Below are 26,641 nucleotides of genomic sequence, written 5' to 3' on the forward strand. Positions count from 1 at the left end.
TGCAAATAGGTACTCGGGTACTCTGATGGGCTGCAGATAGGTACTCTGGTACTCTGATGGGCTGGTGACAGGTACTTGAGTACTCTGATGGCCTGGTGACAGGTACTCGGGTACTCTGATGGCCTGGTGACTGGTATTTGGGTACTCTGAAGGGTGGTGATAGGCAATCAGGTACTCATATGGACTGTGATATGTACTTGGGTGAACTGTGACAGGTATTCAGGTACTCAGATGGACTGGGACAAGTACACGGGTACTCATATGGACTGGGACAGGTACTCGGGTACTCTGATGGACTGGGACAGGTACTCGGGTACTCTGATGGGCTGTGACAGGTACTCGGGTACTCTGATGGACTGTGACAGGTACTCGGGTACCCTGATGGACTGTGACGGGTACTTTGATGGGCTGAGACAGGTACTCGGGTACTCAGATAAACTGTGGCAGGTACTCAGGTGAACTGTGACAGGTATTCAGGTACTCAGATGGACTGGGACAGGTAATCAGGGTGATCAAAACCCCAGTAATCTCTGCCACCTTGGCGGTAACCAAAGGTCCCTTAGAGCTATACAACTCCAAAAAATGTGTAGGTGGGTCCCCCTCTCAGGGTAACCTCTGAAGCAGTTCTCAGAAACAGCAGGGAAAAATTTGTGTAACTTAGCCAGGGTATAGTACTACCTCGTGTGTAACTTCACATTTTCTGGGAAATTAAACTGATTAATTTTTCTTTGTAAAGGTTGGTTTTTCTGTAGCCCATCTTACAGCAAGAATTAAAAAAAATGTATAGAGACCCCCAAATACATACTAGACCCACTGAGTGTAAGATGGAATTTAAGGAGGGACTCACACAAAAAATGTAGGTGCCGCCAGAAAATACATATGCCCCCATACCAGATCCATAATCCAAGCATGTATCCTGGCTGCCCAGGAAAAGGGGAGGGACGAGCATGTGGCTCCACCCCCTTCTTCTGAACCATACCAGGCCATGTGCCCTCAACATGGGGGGCCTTGCCTGGGGGGAATCCTCATAGTAAAGCACCTTGTCCCCATGCTGATAAGGACATGGGCCTCATCCTCACAACTCTGGCCTAGTGGCTGTGGGGGTCTGGGGGGCTTATCAGAATCTAGAAGTGCCCAGTCCCTCCATATGAATGCATTTGGTGTACATTCATTAAAAAAAGCAATAAAGACACCCGATGTCCTCTATTTAAAAACAAAAAGTCTCTTATTATAAATCCAACGTCAATCATGATGCCAACCCCCCCATTGACTCCCCAATAACCCCCATGACCTGCCACACAGGAGCGATCTCTGACGGTAACACTTGCTGACTGATAGTGTTCTGAGCTGTCATCAGCTATATAAAGGAAGCGGCGGGGATAGTGGTGACATCATTGCCCAAATATGGTCATATTCAGACAATGATGTCATGATATAGACCCCACCCATTTCCCTACATGGCCATGTAAGGGAATAGGCGGGGTGAAGTCGGAGGTTGCTAAGGACACAGCTGTTGGACAGCCGTTGTTTCCCTAGAAACCAGTGACAGCCAGAAGCCGTCACATTTGTCCGCACCAAATACTGTAAACATTCGATGTTCAGAAGAATGTGGGAGGAGCCAGAGTTCATCCAATCTTCTGTTCAGACTCGGAGCTCCTCCCTAATGCAGATTATTGTCAGTGTGTGGAAATGATTGTATCTGGCAGACAGGGATCTGAATGTGTGTATCACTGCCCGGCACATCCATGGGATAGAAAAAAAGTCTCATCATTGGTGTCCGTGAGATAAAAGCCAATCTTTGGCTTCAGTAAAATATAATATGCCCCGTCATTGGTTTCAGTGAGGTAAAATAATCTCCATCATTGATGTCAGTAGGAAAATAAAACCCATTGCTGGCGTCAGTGAGATAAAGTAAGTCCCACCATTGGTGTCAGTGAAATTAAATAAGTCCCATTGTTAGTGTCAGTGAGATAAAATAAGTACCATTGTTGGTGTCAGTGAGAATAAAGTATAACTCCAGCCCAGCATTGGTGGTCAGTGGGGGTACTCTTTGCACTAGTGGTGTTCTGGCCAGCCCAGTGTACCCAAGGACTATGCTCTTCCAAGATTCTGGTAAACCCAGATAGCCTCATTATTACAGTTTGGATGATTCTTCCTGAAGGATATAGCCATCCACCTTATCTGTGTGGATTTTACCATAAGGTTTGGCGGTTGGTATTATGACACCTCTGGTTGGAGAGCCCATTCTATAGAGAAGGTTACATTTATACTGTATAGAGTATTTTTGATAATCACCATGGACTTTGTACTGCTAAATGCGTTCCCAACCCGTGTCTTATTGGGATATAAGATCAGAGGATTACCAGAAATATTGACTGCTCCATAAAGTGCAGGGAACACGCATAAACAGCATCGCCCTCGGGGGACAGATGTTTCTTCTTAGTAATCCTCCATATTTAGGACTCCAATCGTAAATCCATAAAATAAAGGAATATAGTGTAATAATGCAAAATAGAAGCGATAATCGCACCCAGGTGAGTGTAGTGACAATACATAGAAATGAGTGTGCAGTCACCGCTCACCAGCCTTCAGCTCCATTTATATGACCCAAAGTACCATGAGAAATAAACAAAAAAGGTGCTCCATAGTGTAGTATTTATTGCAATACTTGGACATACAGCTACAACATCAGGATAAAATCCAAATGCATAAAAACAACTAAAACAAATAAAATGGATGACCGATTACCTCACATCATATGCCGCCACCTGGTACAATGTTGTGGTGGCCTGACATTCACGCTATAGGACCCTACCCTTCACGATTTGCACTAATGTGCATCTTCTAATGTTCATCTTCTGAAGGTCCACATTGGTGCAAATCGCAAAGGGAAGCGAATCGTGAACCATACGATTCTGTCAGCCACCTGATTAAGGGGACAGATGTTACCCTCCCCCAATCTGTCCCCTTAATGAGCTGGCTGACGGAATCATATGATTATCCGCTCACATTCATCAACAATTGTTTTGTAATCACATCAACTATTTTATACTTTGTATCATTTTAATTAGTTATAATAAAGCTTTGTGGATATTTTATACATGTAGTTGTTGTTTATGCCCTTCAAAATCCCACTAAGAAGTTGGTTTGGTCCAGTGGTCTGTATTCATGGATGTGGGCATACAATCTTCTCCTTTTACCACAATTGTCCTGTACATTTTTTCCAACCTGGGACTTAGACACGGCACTAAAATCCCTATTGCAGCCCCCCTTTGGTCCCACTAAGTGTGGTCCACTCTGGTTTTTAACAATCAAATGAGTCTTTCTTACAGCCATTACAAGAGCCAGGAGGGTGTCAGAGTCGGCTGCCCTATCCTGCAGAGAGACATTTTGCATCATTTATCCAGATAGGGCGATCCTGTGTCCCTCATCGGGCCTGGCCACTAAAGTCATCTCAACATTTCACATAGACCGGGAGGTGGTGCTACCTTGTTTCACACAGACCCCGGAACAGACAAACCATCTAGATCTAAGACCACTGGACATGGTCAGCCTAATGTCAATATTAGACGTGTGCACTGACAACAAATGTGTTCATTTTCATTTCATTCTTTTTTTTGCTTTTTTTGGAAATTCGAAAATTCGGATTTCAAAATTTCCGAAATTCAAATTTCGGGATTTCTGGAATTCAAAAATTGGGAAATTCAAAAATTAGAAAATCCTAAAAAAAGAAAGAAAAATCAGTAAAATTTGATATAATAACTATTAAATTATAGGTATTGGAATTTCCTTTCAAATTCGGCTGTTTGTGAATGTAACAAATACAAATTTATCTGAAGTTACGAATTATCCAAAATAACGAATTCCACATCTAAACAAATGGAATGGAACAAATTAATAATAAATAATAATAACAAAAATGCTTTATTATTATTTATTATTATTATATTGTTACATTCCATTAGTTTAGATGCGGCATTTATTATTTCCGAAAATTCGTTATTTCAGAAAAATTCGTTTTCGTTACATTCAAAAACAGCCAAATTTGAAAGGAAATAATTCAATAGTTATTTTTTTCGAATTTTACAGATTCTCTTTCTTTTTTCAGATTTTTGGATTTTCTAATTTCTGAAAATTCGGAACTCGAAAATTCTAAATTTTGAAATTCTAAATTCAAAATTCGGATATTCGTATTTCGGAAATCCAAAAATGTAAAATTCGGAAATTTGATATTCGGAAGTTCGTAATTCGAAAAATTCAGAAGTTCGGAAATTTCAGAATTAACGGATTTGTCAAAATTCTTTAAAAAAACGAATTGGGAACTAAAGGAATTGCACATGTCTAGTCAATATATCTACAGCGGGCTCAGCAGACACGTAAGTCTGAGAGCCGATTTATCTTCCCTTGCAGACCTAGGAAAGGGGAGGCAGCTTCATCAAGAGTTCTGGCTACCTGGATCACAAAGGTTATTTCCTTGGTTTACACACAACAGGGCCTTGCCCCTCCGCAGTGTATAAGAACTCACTCCACTAGAGGGATGGGAGCCTCATGGGCATCCGTGGCAAAACTACTGGTTGAAGACATATGCAGGTCCGCTAGCTGGAGTTCTTGCAAGACTTTTGCTCATCATTTTAAATGAGATGTACTTTATGCTCGTTCTTCTTTATTCGGAACAGTCGGTGTTATCAGCGTCTTTGTGAAGTTAAAGTGTGGTGAATCATGGAATCTGGCAAATTTGTCTTTTCTTTCCCACCCTATATTGGCTAGGGCAGGGGTCTTCAAACTACGGCCCTCCAGTTGTTCAGGAAGTACAATTCCCATCATGCCAGGAATCTTCAAACTACGGCCCTCCAGCTGTTGTGGAATTACACGTCCCATGAGGCATTGTAAAACTCCGACATTCACAGACATGACTGGGCATGATGGAGTATATCTGAGGTGTATATCAGGGTGTGCTTCTTCCCCACATGAGAGCTGTGATGTCCAGCAACATTCATATAGAAGACATTTCCCGCACTCAAGACACTAATACACCTCGAGGGTTGTGTGGGGTCCCTGATGTACAGGAAGACAGGACTTCAGTGAGGAACAATTCCCTCACTCAGGACAGGAATACGGCTTCTCCCCTGTGTGAGATCTCTGATGTCTGGAAAGACTGGACTTCTCTGGAAAACATTTCCCGCACTCAGGACAGGAATACGGCTTCTCCCCCGTGTGAGATCTCTGATGTGTGGAAAGATGGGACGTTTGTGAAAAACATTTCCCGCACTCAGGACAGGAATACGGCTTCTCCCCTGTGTGAGATCTCTGATGTGTGGAAAGATCGGACTTCTGTGAAAAACATTTTCCACACTCAGTACAGGAATACGGCTTCTCACCTGTGTGAGATCTTATATGCACATTAAGTTTAGATTTAGAACGGAAACACTTCCCACACTCAGTACAGGAAAGCCTCTTCTCTGTTGGAAGGACGGCCCCGTCCCGCACAGTCTGAGGTTCCTCAGGATAAGAGGAATACGATGGTCCATCTACACTGTGTGGTGCCGGATGGACATTTGAGGTAGTCGGGTTTTCTCCTGGACTATACTGTGTGATGTCCTCATCTTCTACTTTACAGTCTGGAGACAAAGTGAGACAATCCTCTGAGGTTTTCCTCATCTCCCGTCCATCTACTAAAATAGAAATACAAAGATTATTACTAGACATGAGCTGATTGGTTCCCCTAAACCAGGACTCCGCCCACATCAGGCAGCTTTGTCTCTGAGGATCTTACAATTCCCCCCTCAAGGTAACTAGTAAATCTGTCCTCTGATCTCCTACCAGATCATTTCTTTATTCATGGACCTTAGTCAGAGAGTGAGGAAACAACGAGAACTGTCTTTTATAGGAGTGTCAGTGATGAGGGGATTGTAGGACGAGTGTTCTGATTCTCGTTATTGAACTGTTGTATAACACAGACAGTCAGACAGCTTAACAATAATTCAGAAGTCAAGAAACGTGAGACATCAGATCTGTATCTATTCTTTTTTCGAAATAACTTTGTAAAACTACAACATGAGCATAAAAAACATGTGTCAGTACATTACAACATTATACAGCAGCCTCACTCTATCAGTGAAAGAACTCACAGACAATTCCACCATTACTCCAGGAATAGTTAAGATCTCTACTGTATGCAGACTGCTTGGATCAAGGACCAATCATGAAATGAAGGAAATACAGTTCCAGGTTAAAGGTCACTACCTTTCACTGTGAAGAAAATATCACTTCCTGTCAAGCTGTGGCAAAATAATAACTAACTCTGACCACTAGATGGCAGCAACATCAAACTAACATTGCAGTATAATCTGTATCAGCACATAGCACATATTACTATGAAAAATATGGGCAGAACAATGAGTGTCCCCTCCCCCTCTATCACTCATTGCCATCTTCCCAACACAAGAAGTCCTGCACTTCCTTATTTAGTCCATGATTTAGTCATGACTAACAGCGGGGCTGAGCCCCACCAGAGGTCAGAGAGTGAGGATGGGGGGAGAACAACCAAGATGAAGACTGGACTGATCCTGAAGACCCCCATCATTGGGTTATTGACTCCTCCCTCATTATCACTTTCTGTTTAAGGGTCCAAAGTCTGAGGATGTTATCACATTATTATCACCATGTAAAAGTCTGTGCTCCAATCACATCATCAGATATAAAATGTCCAGCTGGAGGCGCATGCGCGGCGCTCTGTGACATGGACGCTTAATCACAGAGCTCCGACCTGCTCCGTGATATCGGCGCCCTCAGCAGCAGGTACATTCACCCCCCACACCTGCAATCAGGACCGGAACGCTCAGGCAACACACGGGCACACTTACCGACACTTTGGTCGGCAGGAACGGACTCCCACAGCCTAAGTCACAGCTCTGTTAGACGCCGCTGTGACTCCCAAGATGGCGGCGGAATGGCTGCCTCCTGACTACACAGCCAAAACAGCCTCTTCCCCTGGCGGGCTGCTCTTCATGAGGAGGTATGTGGAGAAGCACAGATGCTTTCCTCAATTATTGAACCAACTTCACCGGCTTCCACAATTTTGCTTCTTAATCAGACCATAGCTAATATGAATATGCCTCCCACTGTTTCAGCTTCACAGAGGCCTGTACTGCAGCAACAGGACACCAGGCAGATTACCTCACCTCCCCGTGATATCACAATGCTTTTTACAAGATTCGCAGAAATGCTTGACAAAGGCCTTGCTCAAACTGCTGCTAAAATCACCTCAGATATCATCTCATATTAAATCGGACTTCTACCTCCTAGGCTCTCGCATTGAGCATATTGAAAATAAAATGGACGCTACAATTGATCGAGTTAATCAACACACCGATCGATTCCAAGAACTCCATAAAAAACTAGAGGGGGCCATGGCCAAAATTGATGACCTTGAAAATAGGTCCAGAAGGCTAAACTTTCGAATCAGAGGCCTTCCTAAGACTTTCACTGGCATTACGGAAGCAGTATATACTCTAATTAGAAGCCTTCTACCTGACATAAGAGCCCACAAATTAGAACTGGGTAGGGCCCACAGAGCACTGGGTCCTCCTCGCTCAGATGGTCTGCCTCGTGACATTGTAGTAAAGCCTCATTACTATAATGTTAAAGAAGAGGTCTTGAGGAGAACCCGCACTATTCCACAAATTCAACTTTTGGGACATACAGTACAAATCTACGCGGATATTTCTCCCTTCACTATCCAAAGACGACAGTTCCTCAAACCCCTTCTGACCATACTGCATCAGAAAAGTATTAAATACTGGTGGCTGTTCCCCCTGAGCCTGAAATTTTAAATTTAAGGGCAAACCCTTCAGATTCTCTACGCTAGCGGAAGGGGAACTTTTGCTGAAGAAACTAGGTCTCTTGCCCACCGACCCAACCTCACTGATGCAATCATCTCCTTCAAGTTTGACTAAACGACCTCCTCGCTCTAGTCCTCTTACCCCTGTATGGCAAAGACCCAAGCATCAGAAAACCAAGGAAAGCACTGCTACATGAACTGAACACTCACTTAATCAATTTTTTATTTTCTTTTTCCCATTATCGCCCCTTTATGGGATCTGTGAGAGGTGGGCCCCTTAGGCTCTCATGCCTACAAGATTTTTCCATTTATCTGCACCATCGGCACTCCTATTTTCCCTATAGCACAGAACGGTCTTGCTGGACTGCATTGCTGCAGATACCCTTGTCAGTGACACTTTCTCATTGGTGACCTGCCCGAGGTCACCATAGGAACTGCCCGAACTTCAGTACCCTATGTTCATAATCCCTACAAGGGTCTAGACATAACCCTCCTATATAGTTAGGTCCTAGGGAACATGTAAAACCCCCCCCTTTTTTTGTCCCCTTCCTGGCCCACTCCATTCTTGATCTTCCCAGAGTATACCTTTATATACATTTATACCTTTATGTGATTAGTCACAAGTTATGACTGGGGAGGGGAATGTACCTTGCCATATTGTGTTATTTGTTTGCAATGTTTTTGGGGGTGCCGCGTGTGTAGCGGCACTTTGCACCTCCTCCTATACTCGGAGCCGGAGTCTGTTTGTTTTTTTTCTCTTCTCCTGCTCCTGGTTGGGATTTCCCCCACTAGGTGGGGGTACCATATTTGTACCTTGGATTATGGTGACCTTGTTACCATACTCCTGGATTCTTCTCTACTTTCCCTTCACTCCTATTCTCCTTTTTTCTATTTCACCCTTTACTAACTTTTCGTTTTTTCCAGTGACACGTGTGGTCTCGCTCACCTGCGGAACCCGGGACTGTGATCTATTGGACCTACTGACAGATAACACCAAGGGACCACTCCTTCAATGGAAGGTAGGTGATTGGGGTTTGCTGGCATCTCGGTCTATACTGCTCCATGGCTGATCACATCACTCATCCACAGGCCCTGCGTTTCGCTTCCTACAACGTACAAGGGATTAATTCCCCTATTAAGCATCGGAAAGTCTTCCAATACTATCATGACCAAAAAATTGACATATTATTCCTCCAGGAAACACATTTCCCAAAACCCTACACCCCATCTTTTATACACGTCAAGTTTCCCGCATTCTACCTCGCTAATTCTGATAGAACAAAAACAAAAGGAGTTGGTATAATCATTTCCCACAAAATACAATTTTCACTGATCTCAGATTTTAAAGACCCTGATGGCAGATTCATCCTAGTGAAAGGACTCATTGACAATCAGCTTTACTCTCTAATCTCATACTATGCGCCTAATCGAGGCCAAACAACATTTTTTCAATTCCTCTTTCCCACCCTTGCCCCATTGCTGGAGGGTTTGGTCCTTTACGGTGGTGATTCAAACATTGCGTTTGACATGGGAAAGGATAAATCCCGCCCCCCAGGTAAGGATGCTGTACGTCCCACCAGACAGAGCCTTAACGTGGCCAGGCAGATTTCCCAACAGGGCTTGATTGACGCCTGGAGGGAATTAAACCCTGGGACTCTGGATTATGTACACTATTCCACCCCCCACAATACTTTTGCCAGAATTGATCACTTTTTCATTTTGCAAAAACATGCTCCGCTAGTACAAAAAGCAATCATTAAGGACTCTGCCTGGTCAGACCACTCCTTCCTCCTTTTGCTGTTACACAAACCAATGGCTCATCCACATGGGTTCCATTGGAGATTGAACGCCTACATCCTTAGTAATCCCTCCCATGTCAGTGAGATTGAAAACTATGTTTGAGAATATTTTTTGCTTAATGATATTGATAATATATCTCCCACAACGCTGTGGGCAGCAGCACACAAACCCTATATACGTGGTAAACCAATTCAAATGTCCGCTAGGTTACACAAAGCCTGCAGACTTGATATAGACAGACTAGACAGGGACTTTTTGAATTTAAGCAAACAACATAAAAACAACCTCACCTCTGTTTCAAAAGTTAGGCTTGAATCAGCACGCTCGGCTCTTAATTTATCCCTCACTGCCCTTGCTGAGAAAAGCTTACGGTGGGATGGAGGGAGGTTTTATTATCAGAAAGACAAATTGAGTACCATGTTATCCCGCAGGCTGACTCCTAAGATAAGGACACGCACCTTTCCTAAGATACGCTTGAACAATGGCTCCCTCTCACAGAATCCCCAGAAAATTATGGAAGCTTTCCATGATTTCTACAGCTCCTTATACAGTAAACTTGACAAAGAACCCTCGCCTAACCTTATTGATTCCTACCTTAGCTTGAAAATCCCCAAGCTCCGGGAACATCATAGGGACAGCTTAGAAGTCCCTATCTCAGCGGAGGAAGTCTCTCTGGTAATTCAAAACCTTAAAAATGATTCTGCTCCCGGGCCGGATGGCTTTTCAGCCTCGTACTACAAACACTTCTCCTCGCTACTGTCTCCTTATATAACCCGATTCTTTAACCAGCTTCGAATTGGTTCACAACTGGATATGACACTAAATTCGGCCTTCATCACGGTCATACCAAAACCAGGCAAGGACACCAGCTGCACCGCTAACTATCGCCAAATATCATTGATAAACAATGACCTGAAAATTTTTAACAAAAATCCTCGCAAATAGACTTTCTACCTTTATTAGCTTATACATTCATAAAGATCAGGTGGGTTTTATTCCTGGGAGGCAGGGACCAGACCAGATCAGAAGGGCCAGAGACATAGTTTCACTCCCGAGATCTGGCTGGGACGAGGGACCCCCACAGCAGGGATTCATGCTTTCGTTGGATCTAATGAAAGCATTTGACTGTTTCCTGACCCTTCCTGTTTCCGATTCTACAAAAATGGGGTTTTGGTCAATCCTTTATGAATATAATTGGAGCACTCCACTCCAGCAGCACAAATTAAAATGCAGGGTCATTATTCATGTCCTTTTCTAATTTTGAAGGGCACTAGACAAGGTTGCCCTTTGTCCCCATTAATCGTTGCCATGGTCATCGAGACCCTAGCTATCGCCATCCGGGATAATCCGGATATACATGGTGTGCCTTGTGGCCCACAAACCCACAAATGTGCTCTGTTCATCACCTTACCACTTACCTCCTTACCAAATCTATGCAGGGTTCTCGATGACTTTGGCAAGGTTTCAGGTCTTAGGGTTAACTACTCTAAATCTCTAGCACTAAACATAAACTTACCAGCTCCCATGATTGACCAGCTCAAGAAAGGTTTCCGTTTTGGGTGGGGCGAATCATCCATCCCCTATCTAGGGATTAACCTTGCGGCATCTATAGACAATCTCTATAATGCAAATTTTCCCCCACTCTATCGAAAACTTGGAGAAGACTTGTCACGATGGAATACAATGGGGCTGTCCTGGTTAGGCAGAATCAACTCCGTGAAATTGACCCTTCTACCACGCATCCTTTATCTATTTCGATTGCTACCTATTCCCATCCCAAAAGATCACCTAAGGAAATTTCTATCTAAAATCATTCAATTTATATGGGGAAGCAAGGCATAGGATAGCCAAAGGAACCCTGTATAGGACCAAAGATCAGGGAGGTGTGGGGGTACCTAACCTTATCTGGTACCACCAAGCAGCACAACTTGCGCAACTCTCCATTATCTACTCTAAAAATGCACACCGGATTGGGTACATATGGATTGACAAGCCATCCCCCGGTATACTCTAGATTATATCCTATGGTCTTCAACTAAACCTAGACCCGCCATCACGGTCCCGACAATCTCGCACTCCCTTGTGTTATGGGACTCTCTCAAATCGAATCCTCAATTGGTGGCACCCATTATCTCACATTTTCCGCAATCCTCTGTTCATGCCTGGGATGGACATAAAAGCATTCCAGTGGTGGTTAGATAAAGGGATGTATAGGATAGGACATTTTATTAACCCTTCGGGACTCCTCACTTTGACCCATTACGTTGACAAACTCGACATGCCCAAAAAAAAAATTCAGATAAATTGTCCACTTTCTCCAGTCCCTTCGGTCACCCAATACTACTAACCCACTTTCGGTCACGGATTATGAAAGGTGGTTTGGTCAGGCTGTGGAGCAGAGGGGTGGGATTACAGCGATTTACCAATCACTAGCCAAGGCTGACACCAAATTACTCTATATGAGGGACTGGGAGAGTGATCTGCAATGCTCGTGGGGTAGTGCGGACTGGAATAGAGCTTCTACTGCAGCATCTAAGGGCATCTTAAATATAACATTAGTTGAAGCGAACCTGAAAGTTCTCATGAAGTGGTACATGGTCCCCCTCAAACTTTCCAAAATCTACCCTACTGCCTCTCCCTTATGCTTCCGCAATTGTGGACATACTGGGTCTATGATGCACATCTGGTGGGACTGTCCCATGATCAGGGGCCTCTGGAATAAGATATTTCATATCATTAGGAAAATTAAGGATGTACCAATCCTAAAATCCCCTCACCTAGCCTCCTCGCCCAGCATCGCTCATGTCACACAGTCCCCCCTCCTTGCCCGGCACATTTGATAGATAGAACATCGGTCCAATGCCAGGAGGCACCGGGTGAATAGGTGGGACTGTGTGACGTGAGCGGCGAGGAGGCGGGGCTGTGTGATGGTGAGCAATTACATGAGATAATTCATAAAGGTGTTATTAGGGGTGGAGACTGGTTGGGTTGGGTGGAGCAACTGATGACGAGTAACCATTGAGGCCCGGCTAGTAGCTCAGGAATTGAAATTGAGTATGTAATGTACAATATAAATTATACAGTGAAGGGGGTCAGGACTCATAATATTGGTATTCAGTAATCAGTGGAAGATGAAATGATTACATGAGACAAGTTGCAGAGGTCCCACACCGCTGCCTCCCATCTCCTGAGACTGCACTCAGTGACTTGGGTCTGAGACTATACAGACATATCCCTCCACCCGGCACAGCCAGCAGACAACACAACAAGTAATCCTGGGGGGATTGTTCTGTCAGAGATCTTGTCATACCCGGGTATGGGGCAGAAGACCCAAATCACATACCCCAGGTGCCTAGATCTAGTAACATCTATGGGGAAAATGAACATTTAGCTGCCGGCTGATCCCCAGAATCTCCATAAATCCAGTCTAGATACATAAATTGTGTCGGCAGCACAGAGAAGGAAAATTATCGGAGAGAAATCCAGGAATACAGGATGGGGAACACAGCTCAGGAAAGTGACCAGGGGATTACAGGCTGATATCACCCAGCCCCCGCCCTACTCTGGACCAATCAGTGAGCAGTATGGGTGGAGGAATGTATTTAGTGTTAATGACCCACCTGTGCTGATCTCTGTAGGAGTGTCCTCCTCTATAAATGTCCCCGTTATTCCATCCTCCTCCATAGACTGCTGATCATCCCTCACATACCTCTCTTCTTCTTCTGATTTCACCTCAAATTCTATATCCATTGGATCTCCACTCTAAACCAAGAAAATGAGAGAGAATATCATCTGTAAGATAGAAGATTTATTATTGTGACATCACATAGAAAATCCACACATTGTCTCTATAAGCAAGTTTGATAACCTCCGTCCCACCAATCTTGAGGTAACAGTGGGGGATGGTGTGACCTTCCTGTGTGGAATCCTGGGAATACAGAGGACGGGGACATCTCTCTGGTGGGTTCCCATTACTGGATCCATCTGTAGGAAACACACACACTGACTGAATACATTGTTTCTATGTGTTTATCAGATGATGGGGGATCTAGGTGGAGCCTCCGTACTGCTCTCTCCTTTACAATAAAGTCTCCTCTTACCCGGTGATGTGAGGGGCGGCTGATTGTCCATCATGACGTCCTTGTAGAGATCCTTGTGTCCTTCTAAATACTCCCACTCCTCCATGGAGAAATAGACAGTGACATCCTGACACCTTATAGGAACCTGACACACACAATGATACAGTCACCATCCAGACACATCCCTTGTCTGTTACTGGATAATGTCCCACAATTCCCAGAATCCTCCTCACCTCTCCTGTCAGCAGCTCCATCATCTTCTTGGTGACTTCTAGAATCTTCTCCATGTTGTGTCTCTCAGGTTTTAGGGAGTCACATGGAGGCACTGTGATGGTCATATGATCACCGGACTTCACAAGAGGAAATCTCTGTATTGAGGAACCAATAGGAATATCATGTTAGAATCCCAGAATCCTCCTCACCTCTCCGGTCAGGTCTGTGTTTTATTAATAGAGATAAGAGTGATGTCATGTGACCTCCCAGAATCCTCCTCACCTCTCCAGTCAGCAGGTAGATGATCTCCAGGGTGAGGTTTAGTATCTTCTCAGTCATGTGACTCCGGTCCTCCTCCATCCTCATTGGTGCCGTCATCTATGAAGTTTTCCCTGTTGATGGATAACATAATAACAGACAATTATCTGGGTGGGTTGTACAACAATGGGATGAGGCTATCAGGAGGTAATATGAAGGTCAGGATTTATGTAAGCACTATGGTCCCCAGTCCACTAGATCATAAGTTCCATTCTCTGTGTGGGCTGTGCTTTGTTTCTGGTCTCATTTTGTTTAGTGTTGGAACTAGAGCCGTAAAAATGAATAGGATCTTCTGCCTTCTTGAATAATTTTGCTCTGAGGCACTACGGTGGAGTCATTATAAAAGCTGTGTGATGTCATAAGATGTGCTGACTCTGGATGGTGGGACATTGGGAGGAGGATCTGTGAGGTCAATGTGATGTCATAGGACATATAGACTCTGGATGGAGGGACATTTGGATGGGGAGATTTGAGGGGTCCTCTATATGAGGCTCCTGTGTAAAACAAATCATTGTTCCTGGGTGCGTCCTTCCTCTCCTAAACTGAAGAGTGAACTTTGACCTTTACCATACAGAAATCTGTCAGGAATCTGTGAAAGTAAGCTCTCATGTGATCAGGTGATGTGCGGAGGAACGGAGTGTAAATAGCAGACAATTTTCTCCAGAGCTCCTAATGGTGGGGATGGATTTTGTTGAGTGCTGGTACCAAGTTTCCACCCCCCAGGATCACTGCAGGTGTGGAGAAAAACTGTGTAAGAGGATATGGAGGAGAGATGAGGAGGAGATCCAGGAATCAGGATAAAGGTCAGGACAAGCAACAGACGAGCGCATCCAAGAGATGAAGCCGGGGTCACTACACAGAAAATCAATCCAAGGAAACAACAGGCAGGACGAGGAATAGCAAGAAGGAGCTCAGAGACAAATGAGAATATTGCTCAGCCAATGGGAGATGATCTCAGCATGACTTACATAATGAAGGAGATGAGGGGGGAGGGGAGGAAGTCACTTATGGTGACCATAGAGACATGGAAATTCAGCTGGTTCAGCAGGGATCGGTCACATTTCCATCCATGTGTGGTCACTGCCGGATAAAAGTCACTCCATCAGCGGCTGCAGCCAATAGCTTCATCACTGATCTGTGTATTCTGAGAGCGGAGGAGCGCCCCCCATTGTCAGAATACAATAGTGCAGCGGGGAGGATCCCCCATCCCCCTCCAATGTGTGGATGGGGGAATCACTTCCGTTTTTTCCTCTCATCCCGCTGGATGAACGATAAAACTGAACCATGTATGGCCAGATTTGGAAGGAAGATATATTCATCATCAACTGATCCCCCTGAAGGGGTTAATCTAGGTTCCCACACTATATATGTGTGTATCATCATCTGCTGGAGATAAAAGACATCACAGTGACTATGGAGGAAGAGGACGGACATGACGGGGGGTTACTGGGTGTAAATAGAAAATAAGATCTTATTACCTCGTCTACTGCCTCTTCCAGCAACGTCTCCTCTCTACTTCCTCCCGACTCACCTCTCACCTGGAACTTCCTGTCTGTAGCTGACATCACTTACAGTTTGTATTTCATAGAGGCTTCCTGTCTGGGTAGAAGTGAGATCCCCACCTTGTGGAGATCAGAGAAACTACAGCTCTGAGAAACGTCTGGTAGTGTGAACACAACCTTGTGCTCTGTGTGTATATACTGTATATCCTTATAGATGGGTCATCTCCACTCCCACCAAGGGGGATAGAAATATATTACTGCTCGGGGGGGAGACATTTTGGCCCCTTTGATTTTGCAGTAAAATTGATGTCAGATTTAGTCATGTAGAACATCTGTTATATGGATACAAAGAGCCCCAGTTGAGAGTAAAGGGTGGAAATGGCTCCTGATCCCCAGATTTGGGCAATTATGTCACCAATATAAATAGAATAAAACCTGCGCTATGTGTAACAACTCAAATACCTACAGAAATAACTTATACCGGACTGCTGCTGTAACAAAGGTAAGTGTTCCCTTTATCAGCTTTATGTTGTATATGAATTTGCACATGGATCAGTTTAATTCATTTATTGATAAACACCATAAGATCAGTGAAGTAGGTGTAAACTGGAAGCAGTAGATCTGCAGAGAATATTATTTGCGCCCCTAGCACTTTATATATGAATGTTCCTCTGATCTCCACAAGGTGGCGATCTCACTTCTACTCAGACAGGAAGTCTCTATGGAATACAAACAGGAAGTGATATGAGGAACAACAGGAAGCAAAGTCAGCTAGAGACAGGAAGTTCCATGTGTTAGAGGACACCTTGCAGGATCTGGTGGCAGAGGAGGTAATATGTAGATTAACCCCTTCAGGGGGATCAGTTGATGATGAACAGTGATGGGCTCCGGTGTGTTGGAAACCCCACATTCCCGATCCCGCCAGGAAGCCGACACTGCACAGCGTTAATCACAGACAGTGAGACATTTCCTGGTCCTCAGCTGCACAGATCGGGAAATGTCTCATATCTTCCTTCCAAATCTGGCCATACATGGTTCAGTTTTATCGTTCATCCAGCGGGATGAGAGGAAAACGGAAGTGATTCCCCCATCCACACATTGGAGGGGGATGGGGGAATCCTCCCCGCTGCACTATTGTATTCTGACAATGGGGGGCGCTCCTCCACTCTCAGAATACACAGTGATGAAGCTATTGGCTGCAGCCGCTGATGGAGGGACTTTTATCCGGCAGTGACCACACATGGATGGAAATGTGACCGATCCCTGCTGAACCAGCTGAATTTCCATGTCTCTATGGTCACCATAAGTGACTTCCTCCCCTCCCCCTCATCTCCTTCATTATGTAAGTCATGCTGAGATCATCTCCCATTGGCTGAGCAATATTCTCATTTGTCTCTGAGCTCCTTCTTGCTATTCCTCGTCCTGCCTGTTGTTTCCTTGGATTGATTTTCTGTGTAGTGACCCCGGCTTCATCTCTTGGATGCGCTCGTCTGTTGCTTGTCCTGACCTTTATCCTGATTCCTGGATCTCCTCCTCATCTCTCCTCATATAGTTACATAGTAGGAGAGGTCGAAAAAAGTCCATAAAGTCCAACCTATGTGTGTGATTATATGTCAGTATTACATTGTATATCATGTATGTTGCCGTCGTTCAGGTGATTATCTAATAGTTTCTTGAAACTATCAATGCCCCCTTCTGAGACCACCTCCTGTGGAAGGGAATTCCACATCCTTGCCGCTCTTACAGTAAAGAACCATCTATGTTGTTTAAGGTTAAACCTCTTTTCTTCTAATTTTAATGAGTGGTCACGTGTCTTGTTAAACTCCCTTCCATGAAAAAGTTTTCTCCCTATTGTGGGGTCACCAGTCCGGTATTTATATATTGTGGGGTCACCAGTCCGGTATTTATATATTGTGGGGTCAGCAGTCCGGTATTTATATATTGTGGGGTCACTAGTCCAGTATTTATATATTGTGGGGTCAGCAGTCCGGTATTTATATGTTGGGGGGTCACCAGTCCGGTATTTATATATTGTGGGGTCACCAGTATGGTATTTATATATTGTGGGGTCACCAGTCCGGTATTTATATATTGTGGGGTCACCAGTCCGGTATTTATATATTGTGGGGTCACCTGTCTGGTATTTATATAATGAAATCATATCCCCTCTCAGGCGTCTCTTCTCCAGAGAGAATAAGTTCAGAGCTCACAACCTTTCCTCATAACTAATATCCTCCAGACCCTTTATTAGCTTTGTTGCCCTTCTTTGCAGTCGCTCCATTTCCAGTACATCCTTCCTGAGGACTGGTGCCCAGAACTGGACAGTATACTCCAGGTGCGGCCGGACCAGAGTCTTGTAGAGGGGAGAATTATCGTTTTATCTCTGGAGTTGATCCCCTTTTTAATGCCAATATTCTGTTTGCTTTGTTAGCAGCAGCTTGGCATTGCTGAGCCCATCATCTACTAGGACCCCCAGGTCCTTCTCCATCATAGATCCCCCATATCCTCTTACACAGATTTTCTCTACACCTGCAGTGCCCCTGGGGGGGGGGGGTGGAATAGGGTTGCCACCTTTTTTTCAAGTCAAACCCGAACACTTTAGTGGTGGCATTTTTTTTTTTTTGCATATACGCTATAAGATTGTAAAAGACGTACAATATTTTTGGTGGCTCGAAAGAGAGCAGTATTGTGGCGTGACTAGCCCGCCATGGTGAACGGTGCATGTGGCCAAATTGTGAGTGCTCTGCATGGAAAGTTGGGGCAGAAATAATGCACAAAATGCAGGGGTCTGATATGTGCTGGGGGTGCTTGGGGATCTGATATGTGCTGGGGGGCACTTTAAGAGGGGAGAGGGCTAGTACAAGGGTGGGTTGGATATGTGCTGGGGGTTGCTTGGGGGTGTGATATGTGCTTCGGGGGTGTTTTGTGAGTGGAGAGGGCTAGTGCAAGGGGGTTAGATATGTGCTTGGGGTTAGGGGTCTAATATGTGCTGCGGTGCTTTGGGAGTGGAGAAGGCTAGTGCAAGATGGGGGTGGGGGGTCAGATATGTGCTAGGGGGTGCTTTAAGAGAGGAGAGGGTTAGTGCAAGGGGGGTCAAATATGTGCTGGGGGGTGCTTTGTGAGGGGAGAGGAATAGTGCAGGGGGGTTGGATATATACTGGGCAACACTTGGGGGTCTGATATGTGCTGGGGGGTGTTTTGTGAGGTGAGAGGGTGAGTGCAAGAAGGTGGGGGTTAGATATGTTGTGCTGGGGGGCACCTCGGGGGTCTAATATGTGCTGGGCATCCTTTTGGGAGGGGAGTGGGCTAGTGCAAGATGGGGGTGGGGGACATATATGTTCTGGGGGGCACTTAAGAGAGGAGAGGGCTAGTGCAAGGGGGTCAGATATTTTCTGGGGGGGTGCTTGGGGGTCTGATTTGCCAAAGTGCAAACCCCCACACATATCCTCAAACCCCCCATCACTACACATTTTTTACATTTTTCTCCTTCCCAGCCACTCTCCCCCTCCTCCCTGCCCATCTACAGAGCATAGAAAACTTTGTACAGACCTTGATCAGCACACCCCCTCCTCCTCCTCCATGTGTGTGTATAAACAGAGCGGAGAAGGAGGGGGGTTGGGGGGGGATTTCTGCCTCATATAGAGGACCCCTCAAATCCCCTCCTCCAAATGTCCCTCCATTTAGAGTTAATATGTCTTATGACCTCACAGCTCCTCCTCCCAGTGTCCCTCCATCCAGAGTCTATATGTCCTATGACATCACACTGACCTCACAGCTCCTCCTCCCCCAATGTCCCTCCATCTGGCTTTTTTTTCTGAGGCTCTGAGGATGTGGGCGGACCCTTGGCACTTGCAAAGTGGGACTGTTGGTCCTGAATTGTATGTAATGACATCAGAATACCTGCAACAAGCTTTTATCCTGCATAGTGTGGGGGTCCTGTGTGGGTAAATTATACCTCAGCCTGAAGTGGGGCTTTATTATAATAGATATGTGTAGGGGTGGGCTGGTCAGGGAAAACCAATACTCCTACAGAGGCGCCAATCCAGAGAGTATATGTAAATATATTTAAAAAAAAATAATAGAATAAAGTGGGACTCTAAGCCCTCGTACACACGATCGGAGATTCCGACGGAATGTGTCCGATCGGAGCGTTTTGTCGGATATTCTGACTGTGTGTGTTCTGCATCGGACTGTTTCCATCGGACCAAATTTTCCAACTTGCCAGAAATATTTTTCGACAAAATACTCTGATCGGACATACTCCGATCATGTGTAGAGAATTCCGATCGGACAAAGTGCCATGCATGCTCAGATCAAATTCCTACATCAAAGCTATTGGCTACTAGCCTGAACATAGTCCCGTCGTAATGAAATAACGTCATCACGTTCTGAACGATCAGCTTTTCCGACGACTTCGCCCGACCGTGTGTATAAATTTTTATTTTCTAAAAAAACTAAATTTAAGATACAAGCAATTTGAGTTCAGGAATGTGCTAGTTCCCAGGAGGTTATATAGAAAATTGCCTACGTGTTTCGTGGGTGAGTCCGCCAATGTTTATATTTTCTGATATAAGTGTATGTAAAGACAAATAGATTAACATATCTGTGTTGATTGCATCATTATGTATTTACATTAATTATATGATATATGGTACATTCATCAACACTCTGTAGAATTCACACAACATTTACATCCGTGCTATCATCAAGGCCCTGACGAAGCGTAATCACCCGTGAAACGCGTAGCCCATTTTCTATATAACCTGCTGGGAACTAGCACATCCCTGAACTCAAATTGAATCATTAAGACTGTATTGTATCTTAAATTTATTCTTTTTAGAAAAAAAATTGTATATTTTTGTATAATTATATTGTCTTTCAATTTTTTGTACTCCTCTGAGGCACAATTAGAGTCCCACTTTATTTTTATTTTTTTCTCTTTCGTCTTTCAGGACAGCACACTTGAGAGACCTTGGCTCCTCCCTTCTCAGGAAACACCGCCTCCACCAGATCTTAAAAACCACTCCTTCCCTCCAGCCCTTGAGTTTTGGTGTTTCTTCTGGCGAGGAGACATCGATAGGAACCTGGGCTTAATTCAGCTGGGGAGGCTGGGGCCGGTGTTATCCTGAAGGCGAATCGATCATTCTGGCCGAAGGGATGTCCGGAGAGATTGAGGTCTCTCATACATGGCAACAGGGCTGGGGAGTCTGTTACCTGCAGTGTTTGGCACGTCCTATCCTGCCTTGGGGAAAGCGGAGGCCTGGGACGTTCGTTTTGGTGCTGCCTGGGGAAGGTGTTTACTGGAGTGTTCAAGTTTCCCCCTCGTTAGTGCGGCCATCATGGAGCTCAAGGCTGGGTCGGATGATGGGCAACGTCTTTTTCGACGGGAGAGGTCACTTCCGTTCACCCGTGACTTCTGGTTCTGGTCATGGGACGCTAAAAGGAACAGCGCGAAGGCTGGTGTGTGCCCCATTCAGGCTGTAGCGACAGCTAAGAGGAGCAGTTTTGTGGCAAACCGATCGTTCTGGCCGAAGGGATGTCCGAGACTGACGGTTCCCATTCGGTTCCAGGTGATGCCAGCACCAGCCATTCTACGGTAAGTGGAACCCTAGGGTGGTGTTCCCTTATTATTTTCCCACTTAGCTCCATGGGTGAACCCCCCTCATTGGTGAGAGGGGAGGAGTTGCATGTCTGGGACCCTGGTGGTGGTCGTTCCTGGGGGGGTGCACTCCTGGTGTCAGTCTGGTGTTGATTTTTTTTGCTGGCAGGGGCTGATGCTGGTGGGGTTTTCTTGTCGTTGCAGGACAAGTCCATGGAAAAATCTAAGCTCTCACAGGGGTCCAAGAAGAAGTGCCCCTTATGTAGAAGTGTGTTAGGGGAATCCTGGGGGAAAGTGTTATGCAGGAATTGCATTGAGGGCTTAGTTAGGGATCATGCTGAGGAACAAAGTTCTGGTCTGGTGGCTTCTGTTAAAGAGCTTTCCAGAACTTTTCAATCTTTTAAGGCTTTGTTTGAAAGTTTTCAGCCTATGCAACCCCCAGCTAGTCCTCTGCCAGCGCAGCAAGATTTCACACCTGGCCCCTTAGCAGGTCCCTCTGATAATGAAGAGATACTTGGGGATAACAGAACGACATTAGAGGATATCCTGACAGTGAATCCTCAGACTCTTTAGAGTCAGAGGGAGAGAAGGTGGATGGTGAGTCCTCCAGATCCTCCTGATTCAAGCTCTCCCTGGAGGAAGTGGAAGAGGCCCTGGGAGCTATTCACACTACACTAGGTATCCAAGAGGAGAAAAAATCCCGGTCTCTCCATGACCAGGTGTATGAAGGTCTCGGAGAACTGAAGGAAAGGGTCTTCCCGTTCCATGAGGTTCTGGTAGACACCATTAGGAAGGAATGGTGAGACCCAGAGAGGAAGCCTTTCTTTTCTAGAGCATTGAAACGCAGATTCCCTTTTTCAGAGGATGAAGCTGCTGTGTGGAACAAATCTCCTAGACTGGATGCAGCCTTTTCTCAGGTATCCAGAAAGACAGATCGGGCCTTTGAAGATATAGGTATGCTAGCAGACCCTATTGACAAGAGGATGGATTCTCTCCTCAAGAAATCTTGGGATTCTTCTTAAGCAATCTTAAGCCTGCCATGGCTGTCACAGTGGTGGCACGTAACGTGGAGCATTGGTTGACTCATATAAAAGCTCATATTAGGGCGGAGACCGCAAAGGAAACAATTCTTTCCTCCTTCTCAATGCTTTTAAAAGGAGTCGCATACATAGCAGATGCGTCAGAGTCGCTCCGCATGTCTGCTAGATCCTCTGCCTTGGCTAATTCAGCCAGAAGGGCACTTTGGTTAAAAACATGACAAGGGGACAATGTTTCAAAGATCAAGCTTTGTGGAATTCCCTTCAAAGGGGATTTACTGTTCGGTCCAGACTTGGAGGCTGTCCTTGATCAAACAGCAGAAAAAAGAAGGCTTTTCCCTTAAAGAAAAAAGTGGGGGGAAAATCTAAAAAGAAGACTCACCCGCAAAGGAAGTTTAACCCTCCAAGGACAGAGTCCCAGAAAAAAGTCTGGAAAAAAGTCTGGACCAACAAGGGCAGAGGGCGTGGGGGAGCGATTTTTTGCCCTCCTGAACAGTCCCAAAAGTCCCAATGACAGGCTAACCCTGGTGGGAGGAAGACTGGGGGCTTTTTTCAGAAAAGTGGGAGTCTGTTACCTCTAATCCATTTATACTAGGCATTGTAAGGAGGGGGTACAGACTGCAGTTCTCAGCCCCCTCCCCCACACACAGAGTGTCCAAGGTCGTCTCAACGGACGCAAGCGGCACGGGTTGGGAGCACACCTGGAGAAAGGTCTGGCTCAAGGATTCTGGAGGTTTGAGGATGCAAGTCCTTGAATTGGAGAGAACTGAGAGCCATCTCCCTGGCTTTCAGGTTTTTCCAGCAGGAACTCCAGGGACATCATCTTCAGGCCCGTTTGGACAATTCTTCAGCAGTTGCTTACATCAATTGACAGGGGGGGCACAAGAAGCAGTTCCCTTTGCTCTCTAACGGAAGCAATATTCAGCTGGGCAGAGGTCACAGTGCTCTCTCTATCAGCAGTAAACCTGAAAGGAGCGCTAAATCAGAGGTAGACTTCCTTAGCAGGAGGAACCTGGGAGCGAGCGACTGGGTCCTGAATCTGGGAATCTATAAGATGATTGTCCAGAAGTGGGGGATCCCGTGTGTGGATCTTTTTGCATCAAGAGAAAACGCAAAAACTCCTCTATTCTGAATCGGGGGGGATGGAGCAATAGGAGATGCTCTTTCTCAGAGAAGGCCTTTTGCCAAGTGCTATGCCTTTCCCCCCTCCTTTGCTGTTGCCGGCAGTTCTGAGGAAATTCCAGTTACAGGACACAACCTTAATCTTGATAGCTGCACACTGGCCCAGGAGGCCTTGGTTTTCTGTTCTAAAAAAGCTGGTGGTGGAATCGCCTTGGATACTTCCAGTCAGGGAAGACCTACTCTTTTAAGGCCCAATCTGATGCCCTCAGGTGGAGAGGTGGAGTCTGGCAGCCTGGCTCCTGAAGAGGAGATTCTGAGAAACAAGGGGTTCTCCAAAAGAGTTCTAGAAAGGAAGAGACATGCAGGATTTATTTGAAAGTATGGAAAAATTCAATTCTTGGTGTGCGGAAAGCTCCTTTAATGTTCGTAGTCCAGTGGCCGTGCTGGAGTTCCTACAGAGGGGGGCAGATAAGGTACTGGCTCTCAGTAGTCTTAAAGGACAGGTTTCAGCTTTAAATGTTTTTCTTGAACAGCAACTGGCAGCGAATCCTTGGGTTTCCAGATTCTTTAAAGGTTTAAGTAGACAGAGGCCAGTCAGTTTCCATCCCTTTCCAGTTTGGGATCTATCTTTAGTATTGCAGGCTCTTACAGAGGATCCTTTTGAACCTATCAGTTCTTGTATGGTAAAAATTGTAACCCTCAAGACAGTTTTTTTTGGTAGCAATCACTACCGCGAGAAGGGTTAGTGAGCTAGAAGCCCTCTCAAGGAGGGCGTCTTTCCTTCAGGTTTTTCTGGATCTGATTATTTTTAAAAACCGATCAGGCCTTTTTGCCAAAGGTAGCTTCAAAATTTCATAGAAGTCAGAAAATGAGTTTTCCCACTTTTTGTTCAAATCCTGTGAGGGAACAGGAGCATGTCTTTCACAAATTAGATGTCAGAAGGTGTGTGTTAAAATACCTGGAGATTACGGAGAAATTCAGGAAGTCTGATTGATTTTTGTCTCTTTTTCAGGGGCTAGGAAGGGGTCCAAAGCCTCTAGAAATACTATAGCCAGATGGATAAGGTTGGCAATCTGTCAGGCATACATAGCAAAGGGGGTGGAGGTCCCGGAAGGTATTAGGGCCCATTCCACTAGGGCTATGGCAATGTCACAAGCAGAGTGGGCTGGTGCTACACCGAGCAGATCTGCAGAGCAGCAATGTGGTCAAGTTTTAAAACTTTCGTTAAGCACTACAGACTGGACTTATTGTCTGTCCAGGACCAGGCCTTTGGACGTAAAGTCCTACAAGCAGTAGTCCCACCCTAGGGTAAGTGCTTGCTTATCCTCTCAAGTGTGCTGTCCTGAAAGACAAAAGAGGGAAAATCGAAGTTACTTACCTGTAACGTTTTTTCCAGGAGTCTTTCAGGACAGCACCGGTACCCACCCAAAATAAGATCTTAGCATTAGGACATGAGAACATCAGGTATGTGTAATTTTTTATGATGTATCCTTATGTCTCCCTAGTCTGACCAGAGGTGCTCGTGCAAAAGCTGAAGGGAAGGAGTCGTTTTTAAGATCTGGTGGAGGCGGTGTTTCCTGAGAAGGGAGGGGCCAAGGTTTCTCAAGTGTGCTGTCCTGAAAGACTCCTGGAAAAAAAACATTACCGGTAAGTAACTTAGATTTTTTTTATATATATTTACATTTATTATAATGGAGTGGTGAGGAGGATTCTGGGGGTATTGTTTGATTTTACTATCTGTTTTTCAAATCTAGAGTATTCCTCCTATGACATCCAGTGATCATATGCCCATCACATTGCCTCCACCTCCCTGATAGAATAGAGAAATACAAAGAAGATTCTAGAAGTCACCAAGAAGATGACGGAGCTGCTGACAGGAGAGGTGAGCTAGGAATTCTGGGACATTATCCAGTAACAGACAAGGGATGTGTCTGGATGGTGACTGTATCATTGTGTGTCAGGTTCCTATAAGATGTCGGGATGTCACTATCTATTTCTCCATGGAGGACTGGGAGTATTTAGAAGGATACAAGGATATCTACAATGATGTCATGATGGATAATCCGCCACCCCTCACATCACCAGGTAAGAGGAGACTTTATTGTAAAGGAGAGAGCAGTATGGAGGGTCCACCTAGATCCCCCATCATCTGATAGACACATAGAAACAATGTGTTCAGTCTCAGGGGATGGGAGGGAGTGGGTCGGGTCCTCTGCAACTTGTCTCATGTGACTATTTAGACTAGCACTGATTGCCTGACCCTTACACTTTAAAAATCATATTGTACATTACATACTCTTGACCCCTGCACTATTTACTCTATGTTGTACATTACATAATTCTGATACTATGTAGTCTTATCTGCTGTATCTTATACAATATGTTGTACATTACATAGTCCTGACTTCTGCTCTCTCCTCTCTATCCACTGCTATATATACATATAATATGCATTCTCTTTTGTTACACCCATTTTCTACCAGCTGGACATTTTATAACCGATGATTTGATTGGAGCACAGACCTTTACATATTGATACAAATGTGATAACATCCTCAAACTTTGGAACCTTAAACAGAAAGTGATAAGGGAGAGTCAATAACCCAATGATGGTGGTCTTCATGATCAGTCCAGTCTTCATCTTGGTTGTTCTCCCCCCTTACTCACTCTCAGACCTCTGGTGGGGCTCAGCCCCGCTGTTATTCATGACTAAATCATGGACTAAATAATGAAGTGCAGTAATTCTTGTGTTGGGAAGATGGCAATGAGTGATAGAGGGGGAGGGGACACTCGTCCTATAATCCCCTCATCACTGTCACTCCTATAAAAGACAGTTCTCATTATTTTCTCACCCTCTGACCTCTTGTGGGGCTCAGCCCCACTGTTATTCATGACTAAATCATGAACTAAATAAGGAAGGGCAGTACTTCTTGTGTTGGAAAGATGGCAATGAGTGATAGAGTGGGTAGGAGCACTCATCCTATAATCCCCTCATCACTGTCACTCCTATAAAAGACAGTTCTTGTAATGTTTCACATGCTTTGTGATATGCCTTTAAATGTTATATATATATTATTATGTCCCTGGTTCCTCCCCTTCCTGTAGCTCAGATTTATCATGTATAGTTAGCT

General features: G+C 45.0%; 2 protein-coding genes and 1 long non-coding RNA gene across 4 annotated transcripts in view; 1 reads left to right on the forward strand and 2 right to left on the reverse strand.

Moving 5' to 3' along the window:
* Positions 1-15,815, reverse strand: part of LOC143989882 (uncharacterized) — a 99,534-nt gene extending 83,719 nt beyond the window's left edge. Inside the window, exons 1-4 of one of the 2 annotated variants that reach the window (XM_077490163.1) lie at positions 15,729-15,815; positions 14,215-14,324; positions 13,741-14,087; positions 13,519-13,624 (exon numbers count right to left, since the gene is read on the reverse strand). In XM_077490163.1, coding sequence (XP_077346289.1) covers positions 13,612-13,624; positions 13,741-14,087; positions 14,215-14,310 — 456 coding nt within the window. In that variant the 5' untranslated portion in view covers positions 14,311-14,324; positions 15,729-15,815 and the 3' untranslated portion in view covers positions 13,519-13,611. Of the gene's footprint in view, positions 1-13,260; positions 13,625-13,740; positions 14,088-14,214; positions 14,325-15,728 lie in introns of those variants that run through there. The other variant, XR_013277091.1, reaches the window with a different exon arrangement.
* Positions 4,066-5,802, reverse strand: LOC143989851 (uncharacterized). The gene has a single exon (XM_077490129.1). The coding sequence runs from the start codon at positions 5,743-5,745 to the stop codon at positions 5,098-5,100; it is 648 nt and encodes a 215-aa protein (XP_077346255.1). The 5' UTR covers positions 5,746-5,802; the 3' UTR covers positions 4,066-5,097.
* Positions 15,816-16,521: 706 nt separating the features above from the next.
* Positions 16,522-25,589, forward strand: LOC143989938 (uncharacterized). Its single transcript, XR_013277100.1, has 3 exons — positions 16,522-16,582; positions 25,265-25,392; positions 25,472-25,589. It is a non-coding gene; the product is annotated as an uncharacterized LOC143989938 (long non-coding RNA).
* The last annotated feature ends 1,052 nt before the right edge of the window (positions 25,590-26,641 follow it).

Source organism: Lithobates pipiens, unplaced genomic scaffold (assembly GCF_037356315.1).
Source record: "Lithobates pipiens isolate NorthernLeopardFrog02 unplaced genomic scaffold, aLitPip1_a1.2 Scaffold_18, whole genome shotgun sequence".
Lineage (NCBI taxonomy): Eukaryota > Metazoa > Chordata > Amphibia > Anura > Ranidae > Lithobates > Lithobates pipiens.

Bases quoted from the DNA above. Each gene is read 5' to 3' on its own strand.
- LOC143989851 (XM_077490129.1), bottom strand. From the start codon at position 5,745: ATGTGGGCGGAGTCCTGGTTTAGGGGAACCAATCAGCTCATGTCTAGT.